At 43.0% G+C, this 13,951-nt stretch overlaps 1 protein-coding gene across 1 annotated transcript in view; it reads left to right on the top strand.

Annotated features, from left to right (window-relative positions):
* The window catches only part of LOC309552678 (uncharacterized protein), a gene marked incomplete at both ends in the record, with an annotated part of 55,389 nt that extends 41,731 nt beyond the window's left edge, over positions 1-13,658 (top strand). The window contains one exon of the mRNA XM_082253607.1: positions 13,579-13,658. Within this exon, the coding sequence (XP_082109733.1) occupies positions 13,579-13,658 (80 nt within the window). The remainder of the gene's footprint in view (positions 1-13,578) is intronic.
* Between the last annotated feature and the right edge of the window lie 293 nt (positions 13,659-13,951).

The raw sequence follows: 13,951 nt of genomic DNA, 5'->3' as shown, positions 1-13,951 counted from the left end.
ACACTAGGCCTAAAATTCTAGTGGAAATGAGTAGAAGTGAAGCAACAGCAAACAGATTTTGCTAGAAAAGTACATGTTTATAACATCAAAGTAGATTTGCTTTGAGACTATCATGGTTTCCTGTTTTAACCACTTAAGCCCCGGAAGATTTTACCCCCTTCCTGACCAGGGGGTATTTTGCGATTCGGCACTGCGTGACTTTAACGGACAATTGCGCAGTCGTGCGACACTGTACCTAAACGAATTTGGCGTCCTTTTTTTCCCACAAACAGAGCTTTCTTTTGGTGGTATTTGATCACCTGTGCGATTTTTTGATCATGCGCTATAAACAAAAAAAGAGCGTAAATTTTGCAAAAATAGCAATATTTTTCACATTTTTTTATATGAAATTCCCCCCAAAAAAAATGTAAAAATCAAAATTTTTTAACATGTTCGGCCAATTTGTTTTATGCTACCTATGTTTGGTAAAAAAAAATTGCAAAAAGCGTATTTTGATTGGTTTGCGCAAACGTTATCGCGTTTACTAACAAAGGGAAAGATTTTTGTCATTTTTGTTGTTTTTTTTTTAACGCGTAATGGCGGCGATCTGCGATTTTTTTTGTGGTACTGCGACATTGCGGTGGACAGATCGGACCCTTGACTGACATTTTTGACACTTTTGGGGTTACCAGTGACATTTCTACAGTAATCAGTGCTATACATATGCACTGTTACTGTAAAAATACACTGGCAGTGAAGGGGTTAACTTTTTTTGAAAGGGAGGGGCTATGTGTGTCCCTAGGGGCGTGCTTTCTACTGTGATTGGCTGTGGCTTCAGATGTATGAACAGTGATCAACGGTTCTACATAGTAGAACAGTATGATCATCCTTCATACACAGGGGAGAATGACAGGCAGCTTGTTTACACAAGCCGCCTGACTTTCTCCCTCTCCCCCGACAATCGCAGAGCGACCGGCGGACATCGGGTCCGCCGGTCACACGCGCGGGGGGGGTGCGTGACCGTGCGGGAGCGGGAGCGTGCCTCCGGCGGCGCGCGCTCGCTCCCTAGACTGACTGCCGACGTAGGTCTGCGTTAGGCAGTCGGCAAGTGGTTAAGTAGTACAGCTATGTGAAAACGTAAGTATACTCCATGGAAATTGGTGAATTTGTATAAATATTTGAACAGGCAGAAGTGATTTTTCAATAATTTCTTAGACAAAAATATCAATAGATGTAAAGGCGTCTTATGAAGAATGTAAGTGTACCCCTGGCCTTAGAAGCTGTAATTGCCACCTGAAGTAGAATTTACTTTGTTAGGCGTTTTGAAAAACTGCCTGCCAGTCTCTGACATCAAATTAGTGAAGTCTGACCACTCCTCAATGCAAAATGAATTTTACTGCAAGATGTACTGTATGTGGGTTTCCGTGCATGATCTGCTGTTTTCAAATCACCCACATATTTACTGAATTCAAATCAGTTCTTTAATTAGGTCAGTCTATAAACCTCCATTTCTTCTTTTTGGGCCATTCCTTTGTAGATTTATCAGTGTGCTTCATATCATTTTCATGTTTAGCTTTATCTTTCAGACAGAGAGCCTCACATTCACATTGAAAACATTATCATATGATATTGAATTAATAGCGGACTTGATGGTTACAAGTTGCCCAGGCCCAGAAACAACACAGAAACCATACATTTCACTATTTTTACCACCTTGCTTCACAGTTGGTTCTTCTCTTGAAATGCTGTCTTCAGTTTGTGTCATATCTACAGCTACAGTTTATACTGTATAACTCTATATTCATTGCAGAAGACCCTGTCTTTATGTTTAATGACATACTGTGGTCATGCTTTAATGTTTTTTGGATAGAAAACATTTTGTTTAGCATCAAACAAGGAGATCTTAAAGCAGAATTTGCTAGGCCAGCCAGTCCTGGACAAAGTAGCAGTCATTCTAAAATCTACACCACTTAAAGACTATTATTATGCTTATAGTTTCAAGATTAATTTCAAATAATTTGGTAGTCTTTTTTAAGTGTATTTAAACTCAAAAACAATAATGTATCATATTGCAGCTTACCAATCCTTAAAGTGATTGTAAAGGTTTTTTTTTTTTTTTAATAAACAATTATGGTATTACCTACCTGCTCTATGCAATGGTTTTACACAGATCAGCCCCAATCCTCCTTTTCTGGGGTCACAACCAGCGCTCTTGGCTCCTGCTCTTCTTCGTGTGCCACCATAGGAAGCTGATCCCTATGGTGCCCTGCATGCGGACTCAATCATGAGTCTGGCTGTGTGCATCTATTGGCATACACAGTGTAGCTCAGCCCTGCTCTCTCATCACAGGGTTTGATTAGCAGCAGCAGAAGCCAATGACTTCCACTACTCTCTGAATCTGTCAGGAGAAAGAGAGAGAGAGTGCAGCGCTGATGCTCTCAGACACAGAGCTGGATCGCTGGATCACTCATTACAATATTTGGGGGGGCTTTTCTCGAAAGTTTTTTTACCCAAATTAGGAGAAACCCTTAAGTAAAAAACAAACAAACAAACTTTAGCCTTAACAACCACTTTAAATGCTATTGATGTATTTTTTTTTTCTGTTTTTATTTTTCTCAATCAATTTCACCTGGTGATCTGGCCAGTAACACACTTCCTGTCTTAGGGTGACTCCTTTATCTATAAAGGAGCAATGGAGACATCTTTGGGCAGCAGCACTGACTGATGAAGGTAGTGTTAGATGGAATAGTAGATTTAGATGGATTTAACAGAAGCGACTAAAAAGTTAGGCCCCTGTTCACACCAGCGCGTTTTGACATGCAATTTGAAGGGTAAAATCGCATGACAAATCACAGCCTATTGCCGGCAATGGCACAGTCCCAATCCAGTTCCTGCACTACTTTTGGCTACTTTGGGGGCGACTTCAATAGACATCTGTGCACGAACCAGCACAGATGTCTTTCAAGTCTCCCCCAAAGTCTAACTAAAATGTGGCTTTGAAATTGTGCGCGTTCAGATGAAGTCGCACGATTTCAAAGCCTTGTTCAGGGTGAACGAGGGCTAAAGCTGTTATATTCTCCGTGTTGTGAGAGACACAGGACTCTGGTCTGGAACAACGGTTGTTTATTCAGGACTCACTGTACAGCATTACAGGACAGCTCTGCATATCAATACATCTCTACATGTCTCTAAAGATGGCCACTCTGCCCCTTGACCCTTGTCATCACTCCTGGGTGGAGCCAGCCTTAAAGTGACAGTACATGTGAAACCCTTCAGGTATAACACCTTCCATCCATACCTAAAAAAAAAAACAAAAAACAAAAAAAAAAAAAACAACAAAACGAGAACAGGCATAAAACAGTAACTCATAATTGTCCAATACAGTCCTCCAACTCAGGAGATTTACATGGTTTCTTCCACGTCCGGATGTGAGAACAACTTCCAGGGAAGCTCCGGGGAGAAAATGGCAGCGGATCACTTTCGGCGGGCCCGTCGAAAGTCTCGTAACCGGTCTTGCATTTGAAACCGGTCAGGAGGGCGACAGTGTCGTTGAGGACGGGCACCCAGCGACTCGGGGCTGGAGGAAGCAGGGCTGGCCGGAATGGACACCGGCGGGGCCAAGAGGGGATTCCCTAGCTCAGAGGGTGAGCAGACCTCTGGACCAGGGCTGGAGGGCTCTGTTGGAGCTGAGTTCAAAAGTTCAGAGTCTCCCCAAGCATCAGTCTCAATGCCTCCTGATCCGGTAGGAGCAGATCCTTGAGACACTGGAGGTGCAGCCGATGTCAGGGATTCGGGCAGCTGAGAACGAGAACGCAATTGGTCCGCATGCCGTCTGCAAATGGAACCATCTTCCAGGCAGACCCTATACATTTTGGGTCCCAAAGTCTCTGCGACGATAGCAGGAAGCCAACGAGTGTTGGAAGCGCCATAAGATCGGGCCCATACCTTTTGCTGGGCTGTAAACCGGGGAATCTCGTCGTGTTCGACCCTCTTGTCTTGGGACTGCCGTACATGTTCCTGGACCGTTTGAGGGCGGAGCATATCCAAAACAGTCCATGGCTGCCGACCCAAAAGAAGTTCAGCTGGAGTTTTCCCAGTGGTTGCATGTGGTGTGGTTCTGTAAGCAGAAAGGAAGGAGTCCAGCTGCTGGGGTGACAGGGACTGTTGTTTACTTGTAGCCACAGTAGCTTTGAAATAGCGTTTGAAGGTCTGTACAAACCTTTCTGCTTGACCATTTGTAGCCGGGTGGTAAGGTGCGGTCAACTTGTGTTTGATGTTGTGGGCAGTCAGGAAACCCTGAAACTCCTGGCTTGTGAATTGTGCACCGTTGTCTGTGACAATTTCTCTGGGGTATCCAAACGTAGCAGCGAGATGTAACAGTATGGAAATCGTCGCCTTAGTCGTTGGCTGAGTAACAGGAACGACCTCAGGCCACTTTGAATGGGCATCAATAATGATCAAAAAGGTGTGTCCTCTGATCGGGCCTGCAAAGTCCAAGTGTAGGCGAAACCAGGGAACCGTGGGCCAAGTCCAGGGCTGGACGCACCCTCGAGGAGGGTCTCTCGCAGTTTGTGCACATCCAGCACACGCATTCACATATGTCGTGATATCGGAGTCGAGGTTTGGCCACCACACATAGCCTCGGGCCTTTTGTTTCATACGTGTGCCCCCGGGATGACCAGTATGTAGCAATTCCAGAATGTGTCTCCGGAGGGTCTGTGGAACGATCACTCGGTCTCCCCATAAAACACAGTTGCCAGACACAGTTAATTCCAGACGCCTACGGAAGTAAGGCTCGTAATCCTGTGTGACAGTTGCAGGCCAACCGTACCGTACCCAGGAGAGTATTGTCTTAAGGAAGGTATCCTTGGCTGTATGGGCTGCTACTTCCCCGGAAGACAGAAAGGACAGGCTAGTGTAACGACAACTCTTGACAGGTGGAGAAGAGTCTGTTAATGTCCTTGTCAGACGGGACATGGCGTCTGCATTAGCGTTGGCATCATGGCTGCGATACTGGATTTTGTAGCTATATGCTCCCAAGAATAGGGCATAGCGTTGAAGACGGGCTGCAGTCGTCTGGGAGATGCCTTTGTCAGGGCTAAAGATCTGAAGGAGTGGTTTATGATCAGTCAGTATGGTGAATTCCCTACCATACAGGTAAAGATGAAACTTCTTAATTGCCCATATGAGCGCCAGAGCCTCTTTGTCAATGTGAGAGTAATTGCTTTCTGCTTTTGTCAAGGACCTGGAGGCGAATGCCACAGGTTTCTCTGACCCATCTGGTAAAACGTGAGATAGTACAGCCCCTAGACCATAGGGTGAGGCATCACAAGCCAAGGTGAGAGGCCTTTGGAGGTCATAGTGCACGAGCATGCGTGACGCCAACAGCTTTCGCTTAGAAACTTCAAAAGCACGTTGGCATGCAGCCGACCAGTTCCATCTGGAGTGTTTCTCCAAAAGCTTGTTTAATGGAAACAAAGTGTGTGCTAGATCCGGCAGGAATTTGTGGTAATAGTTCAGCAAGCCCAGGTATGATCGCAGCTGCTGGACGTTGGTCGGGGCTGGAGCTTTTACTAAAGCATCAACTTTGGCTTCCGTGGTGTGTATACCCTCTGCATCCACAAGGTGGCCACAAAACTCCAATTTAGGTACCATGAATTGGCATTTCGCTAAGTTCACTTTTAGACCCTGCTCTTGGAGTCTGGCCAACACAAGCTCCACGTTACGCTTGTGTTCCTGGTCCGTCAGGCCCGTGATGAGCATGTCATCTAACAGGCACTGTGTGAAAGGAATGTCCGCCAAAATCTCATCCATTTTGCGTTGCCAAATGGCTGGGGCGGAGGCTACCCCAAACACCATCCGATTGTATTCATACAGTCCCTTGTGAGTGTTGATGGTTAGAAACTTGCGGGACGAAGGGTGGACCTCAAACTGTAAATAAGCTTGCCTGAGATCAAGCTTGGTGAACTTTTGACCTCCTGCAAGAGAGGCAAAAATGTCATCTACTCTGGGTAGGGGATACTGGTCTATCTCCAGTTGAGAATTTAGTGCCATGCGGAAATCGCCACAAATGCGTAAGTCCCCATTCGCTTTCTTTACTGGTACAACTGGTGATGCCCACTCGCTGTGCTCTACCTTTGAGATGACACCTTGTTCCTCCAGCCGGCTTAGTTCAGCTTCCACACCTGCTCGGAGTGCGAAAGGTACCGTCCGAGCTTTGAAGAACCTAGGCTGGGCGTTGGGTTTCAGCCTGAGTCTCACACATTCATGCTTTATTTTTCCCAAATGGTTATCAAAGACTTGCGGGAATCGCTGTTTCAGGGACTTCACCCATCCCTCTTCATCCCCTGATGGGATGGTCACGGTGTTGCAGGGGTTAATGGCGATGTCTGGCATGCCAAAGTGAGCAATCCAGTCTCTCCCAAAAAGAGGGGGTCCCCCATGTTCTAGGATATATAATGGCATTCTCTTTGTCTGACCCTTGTAGGATACCTGTACTTTCACGTACCCCAGTGGGTGGAGTATCTGCTTTGAGTATGTCTGCAGTTTGATTGGTGTTGGACGGACAGTTGTTCGGATCAGAAGTTTTCTCCATTGTTTCTGGGTGATAACTGAAACTGCTGCTCCTGTGTCTACATCCATCTTGAGTTTCTTTCCTTCCACGGTTACCTCTACAGTCATTGCTGAGGGTGCTGAATGCATATGATGTATGTCCAATCTGTGGAGCACTTCCTCATCCTCTGATTCAGATGACGATGTATATCTTCCCACCATATATGCCTTTGTCCTGGTGTTCAGAGGTTGTTTATTTCGCACCTTCTTACTACGGCAGACTCGTTTCAGATGGCCTGCCTTACCACAATTATGACAGAGCTGATCCTTAAACCGGCAGACTTTGTGATCATGGTCTGTATTCCCACAACGGTAGCAAGCTGACTCCCGGCTTGATGAGAGTCTATATTTACCGTTAGCTGCAGTTTGCTTGACTGCTGTTCTGAAAACTTCCTCTTTAACCTCTCCCCTTCTGCTCTGGGGGTTCAAAGCTTCTGTATCTTTCACAGCCATTTCCATCACTGAAGCTATCTCAATTGCCTTTGTAAGGGTAAGGTCTTTCTCTGTTAACAGTCTCTTTTGGCTAGACTCACTATTTAGTCCCATGACAAACTTATCCCTCAGTGCAGTTGGTAAATACTCCCCAAAAGAACAGGTTGAGGCTAGTCTGCGAAGGGCGAGCACATAAGCCTTAATATCTTCACCTGGCTGCTGCTGCCGCTGATAGAACCTGAATCTTTCTGCAATCTCTAGTGGTTTAGGCTGGAAGTGATTCCCTAACAGTGTCAGGAGCTCTGCCAAAGTCTTAGTTGCTGGTTTTTCAGGGAAAAGGAGATCCCTAAGAGTGTCATATGTCCTAGCACCAACCACTGTCAGAAACACTGCTACTTGCCTGTCGCCTGGGATGGCATTTGCACAGAAATATTGTTCTAATCTTTCAATCCAAGAAATCCACGTTGTCTGTTCGCCATCAAATTCACTTAATGTCCCGATCAATGACATTTTCCTGCTGGGCTCTGTGGGTGTTTGTATTCCTGACAATCCAGAGTTTTTTTTCTTCCTTTCCTTTCTCACACGGATAGTAACCTTGAAAATCCCATCCTCGTCGCCACTGTTATATTCTCCGTGTTGTGAGAGACACAGGACTCTGGTCTGGAACAACGGTTGTTTATTCAGGACTCACTGTACAGCATTACAGGACAGCTCTGCATATCAATACATCTCTACATGTCTCTAAAGATGGCCACTCTGCCCCTTGACCCTTGTCATCACTCCTGGGTGGAGCCAGCCTTAAAGTGACAGTACATGTGAAACCCTTCAGGTATAACAAAAGCTTAACTCCAGCTAATATTTTTTGAGCAGTTAACCACTTAAGCCCCAGGCCTATTTCGGACACTTTTTGTTTACAAGTTGAAATCAGTATTTTTTCCTAGAAAACTACTTAGAACCCCCAAACATTATATATATTTTTTAGCAAAGACTCTGGAGAATAAAATGGCGTTCATTGCAATATTTTTTGTCACACGGTATTTGCGGTGCGGTCTTTAAAACGCCATTTTTTTGGAAAAATTATGAAAAATCACATTTCACTGCATTTAAAAAAACTAAACAGTAAAAGTAGCCCATTTTATTTGTATATTGTGAAAGATGATGTCACTCCGAGTAAATAGATACCCAACATGTTATGGTTTAAATTGCGTACACCCGTGGGATGGCGACAAACTATGGTCAATAGAAATCTCAATATGTGACGCTTTAATACTTTTTAACGGTTACCAGTTTAGAGTTAGAGTGTAGCTCTTTTTTTTAAATTATTGCTCACTCTCTGGCGATCGCGGCGATACCTCACATGTGTGGTTTAAACAGCGATTTCATTTGCGGCTCGACTTCCATATGCGTTTCTTTTGTGCGCGAGCTAACGGCGACGGGGCGGCTAACTTTTTTTTTCCTATTTATTTATTTATTTATTTTTAACTTTATCACAGGTTTTTAAAAAAAAATAAAAAAATCTGATCACTTTTAGGCTACATTCACACCTGAGCGTAGCGTTTTTCGCGCGTTTTTTACCGCGATTTTACCGCGATTTTTGCGGCGTTTTTTACCGCGATTTTACCGCGATTTTTACCGCGATTTTTGTGCAGGCGTTTTTAGATTGAATAGAGATCAATGGAAAACGCCTGTAATCTGCCCAAAAAGAAGCTCATGTACTTTTTTGAGCGTTGGGCGTTTTGTAAACAGCGTCAAAACGCTCAGATGTGAACAGGGGCCATTGAAATGAATAGGATTTGTCTTGTTGGGCGTTTTGAGAGCTGATCCTAGAGCAGAAAAACGCCCCAAAAACGCCCCAAAACGCCTAGATGTGAACGGAGCCTTATTGCTGTCACAAGCAATATAAACATCCCTTGTGACAGCAATATGCAGTGACAGGTACTCTTTATGGAGGTGTGTAATGGAAATAATAACCGCGCTAATGGAAATTGTGAAAAGCTGCAACTTCAAGTGTGACCACACCCCAGTGAACCAAATTATAAAACAAGTCGCCCTAAAACAATAAGAATGGAACAAATAAAGTCCATATAAAGTCCATAAATAAAAATGGTGTAATCCGTGATTCTCAAACCAGGCTCCTCATGGATATATGCTTACCAGATAGGTAAAAGATTAATGCAGGTTCTTTAATACCAGAATCTTATCCACTTGATGGAAGGCAGGAAACCAGAAGACTCGTGATGAATGTGATCGTTGGGTCATGAAAAATTATGAAAAAAAAAAGAGACGCAATAGCGTAAAACCCAACAAAATATGGTAAATTGTGACTATTGACACCAATGTGATTATCAGTGATTAAAACAGAAAAAGTGCACAAAAATGGTGAAAAAGGTGTAACCTCCACCAATCTTTTTCACTGCTTGCAAAACAGGGTAGATAGGCATGCACAAAAACCAAAAGAAAAATGAAGATCCTTTATAGAAAGACACCTTAAGGTACTCCTTACCAAAGTGAAAAATGGCAATCGCATGAACACCCAAATGACAATGCTATCCTTCACCAGATAAATTGGCTTCTTACCAAACAAAAGTAGTAAAACACTTGCAGGTAACTCAAGCTCCAAAGATGAAACACTTGCATCTAGAACTTCTTATTAAGGCAGGTTCCAACCCAGATAACTCCAAGGAATGACCCCAAGATGATCACCGCCATAAAGAAATAAGAGGGGCCATAGTGTAAAACCGCATAGACTTTATTTAAAAGAAAAGGAATAAAACTCACAATTTAGAAGTTTCCAAAGCACCTTTGAAAATGTCATCTGTGATGAAACGACGTAAGGACACGGCGTACTGACGTCATCTTACTGCGACTAGGAAGTGCGGATGTGCGGAGCCGTCCGGCCGGCGGCTTATACACAACGAATGCATTGTACTTCTAAATTGTGAGATGTTATCTAATCAGATGGCCGGAGGACGCAAACCAGGAAGCAGGACGGCCGAGCATGTCGGCCGTCCTGTCGCTGAGCGGGCGGCACTGCGGGGGCTTTGTTCTAAGGTAAGTATTTCATAATGAGCTAGTATACGCTGCATACAAGCTCAATATGCCTTTGTCTTACAGGGTTTTTTCTTTTTTTTTACATTTTTTTTGGTGGGTTTACCTTCTCTTTAAGGCAGTTTGTAGAGGCCGGTCTGCTGACAGCCTTAAAGCAAAATTAAACCCTCCTATCCTTTACAACCGCTGCTTCTCTTTAAACTGCTACTGCCAGGGTGCTGCGCATGTGATCAGTTATGACACCAGCCATTTGATGGTTTGGTTGAGGACACAATCAAATGTGACAGTTAACAATCCCGAAATTCCAGGAATGTAACTGTTTTTTTAAACTGTTAAATCAAAGAGTTTAGCTCCACTTTATGATTTACTGCTGTTTGAGGGCTCTGGGCTTCAGCAAAATGACAGCCTCCAGCAAGAAGCAAGTTGTTATGGGTGCAGTTCCACTTTAAATTGATTTGTTTTAAAATAAGTTCATTTTAATTCTAATGAACTTGGGTTTTCTTTTCTTTTTTTTCTTCCGATGAACTTGCTTATTTTTGCAGTGTCAGGGTGGTGATGGGATACAATGTTGCCCCATTGATTGGTTATGGAACATTTTTGATTTATCCCATTTTTGTCTATGAGATGTTCACCCAACACTGTGATGTGATGGTGTTTCATTGAAGACATCTACATGAACTGGTGGGGTGACACAGAATCCCTCACCACAATTAATGAATGGTTAAATGAACAAGACCCAGATATACAATTCAGTTTGACAATGGATAAAAAACAAGTGGCATTTTTAGACACTTTGGGGTTGATATACTAAGGGCAAATAGTCTGTGCACTTCAAGTGCATTGCAAGTGCAGTTGCTCTAGATTTAAGAGGAACATGCAAGGGAAAAAAAGAACACATTTTTCCTTGCACATGATTGGATGATAGAAATCAGCAGAGCTTTCCCTCATTTCAGAGTTTCCCCTCAGATCTAGCGCAACTGCACTTACAGTGCACAGCATATTTGGCTTTAATAAATCAACCTCCCTGTGTGTAAATGGCCTACATCTATATACACCAAACACCTTTATAAAAAAAAGGCAAGAAGCAGTTACTAAGGTGTGATAGCTTCCCACTCACCGCATGTGCGCAAATCGATTGGGAGAAGTCAGTTACGTAATGTGGCCAGGATTGATATCAATACAGAGAATTGGGAAGAGGTGTTAGCAGAGATCGTGTAGAAATGAAAAGAATGGGGTCATCCAGAGGATTTATTGTATGTAGAGTGAGAACATTGAAAGAGATGAATGTGTTTTCATGAACAGGACAGAAGAGAAATAGATCAAGGGGGATTCCATGTGTAACACACAGTAAAGAATTGTATTGCATTGTTAGGAAACATTGGTATTTGTTATCATTCCTGTATCTAAAAGTCATAGTTATTATTATTATAATAGGTACTTCTATATCGCTGTCAATGTTACGCAGCACTTTATATATTTTACAGTCAAATCAGTCCCTGCCCTGAAGGAGCTTACAATCTAAGGTAAAAACTTGCACCCATACAGGCATTCAATACTCTCTATAGTAGTGAAAAAAAAAATATATATATATGTAGCCCTGCTCCCAGGGGAGTGGCTTAATGCAGGTGTATCCTCTTCCCTTCTTTCACCCTGAGCCTGCTCCGACCCAACTGACACTATTAGTTCTGTCATGTTAAATGATTAAGAACCACAAGTATTTCAGTGAAAGAACACATTTACTGCTTTTAGATTTGAAATAAAACAAGAGTATACAAACAGAATCAGAGAAAATGCAAAGGTTGCCAATGAAGTAGATCCTAAGTTCCCAACCAACAATTTAAATAGAGTTCAGTACTCAGGATCTGGAACACAGGCCACACATATATATGTAAATGAGAACATATATGTGGTAGAGGACTGCGTTCAGCAACAATAATAACACGCTGAATATTTTAGTTTATATAGAGAGTGACCGCAAATTAAGATTGACTAGACTTAGTGAATATCATAGAATAAACAGTATAACAATACTAGCTCAATTATCAGAGTGCACTCTGTGTACTAACGGGGGCCCCCTTTATACTGAATTGCAAGAGTCTCCTGGAGAGTGAGGCCTCACTAGTCTTCACCGGCAAGGAATCCCCAATCAATCCAGGGAAAGTAATTGTAATCCAAATAAAGGTGATGATGAACTGTAATCCCCAAAGTAGTCAATAATTGTAATCCACAGAGATGAATGTAAAACAGATCTGGATGCTTCTTAACAGGCTAACAGCCTAGGACTGGACATAGGGCTTAAGGCCTAATTCACCCACCTCGCACTATATGTAACTGCAGTGTCCAGTGTTATTTCTATAACTCAGTATGGGCTTCCTATTCAAACATTTTGGCAGTCCTGACCTGACTCAGTCTAGGTCTGTGAGTGATGTAGATGTGGATACTGGATATCTCTGACCCAAACCGGGAACTCTGTTCTCCGCTACAACCAGGCCCCACTCTGCTCAGCGACTCCCTCGGCCTGTCAAACGACCTTCCTCTCGGTCACACTACCGAGTCTCCTCCATGCACACACCGCCCGCCTCAGCTCTGGTGTCCGCCACTGGCCTGCTTCTCTGCGAACCACAGCAGCTCTTCCCCTTCCTTACAGCGCGCTGTCCTCGAGGCAATAGAGCAAAATTGTATCCCGCCCCCTTTATAAAGACACTCCCAGCAAGCTCCGCGAGTCACATTGCTCCCTGGGAGAAGAGTCTCCTTACATAGCAGGCTATGGTCCTGGCTTCTCCCATAACTATATCTCCCATAATTCAAAGTCACTGTCTTTGCAGAACTTTAATAACAAACAACAGTTTGAACAACACCATCTCTACACAATATTGCAGAAAGTATTGGGACGCCTGCCTTTACACGCACATGAACTTTAATTGGCCTCCCAGTCTTAGTCCGTAGGATTCAATATTGAGTTGGCCCATCCCAAACTCACTCATCCAGGTCTTTATGCACTGGTGCACAGTCATCTTGGGGCAGGAAGGGGCCATCCCCAAACTGTTCCAAAAGTTGGGAGCATGAAATTGTCCAAAATGTCTTGGTATGCTGATGCCTTAAGAGTTCCCTTCAGTGAAACTAAGGGGCCAAGCATTGCCATAGGCACACTCCTAGATCTTGTGCACAGCCTTCCCAGAAGAGGTGAAGCTGTTATAGCTCTTTATTGACAATATAGTATTTATATATATATATATTTTATATATATATATATATATATATATATATATATATATATATATATATATATATATACAGTATATGAATAAATACCACTCCTGCCAGAACCATTTACTTTATTAGTAGCTGCTCTACTATGATTACTAAATATTACCATGGTAAATTTCCTAGGTTTTTTTAATTTTACCAATGATTTTTGATGTTTTGTCTTTAAAGAGTTCATATAGGAAAATATCATAGGCACTATTTTATGTTAATAACACATATATTTTATTTTTTATTTTTAAGCTACTTTGAATGCAGAAACAACATTACATGCAAACCTTAAAGAAGAACATCAAGAAATACATGTGAAATTTGTCAAGTGAAGAAGGTAAAACAAAAATTGTGAATTTATATTTATAACAAATAGCTATGTATATAGCTATATCTTTGTAGGGGGTGGACAGAAAGCCTACCAACTACAGGCTGCCTGCAATAAATTAGATCATTCAGAGTCTTCACAAGGATAGAGAGCTGCAGTGACCAGTCATTAGAGAATCTCCTGCAAAAAGGCAAAGTTGTACTGCTATGCACCTGTCATCCAAGTGCTTTCCCTGCTTAGCAGCCCTATCAGAGTATTAGATACTTCCAATCAGCCAATCCATGGGCCCCGATGCTG

This window comes from Pelophylax lessonae (assembly GCF_965119305.1).
Source record: "Pelophylax lessonae genome assembly, chromosome: 4".
NCBI lineage: Eukaryota > Metazoa > Chordata > Amphibia > Anura > Ranidae > Pelophylax > Pelophylax lessonae.
Note: the sequence above shows the minus strand (reverse complement) of the source record. Positions and strands in the feature narration are given on the sequence as shown.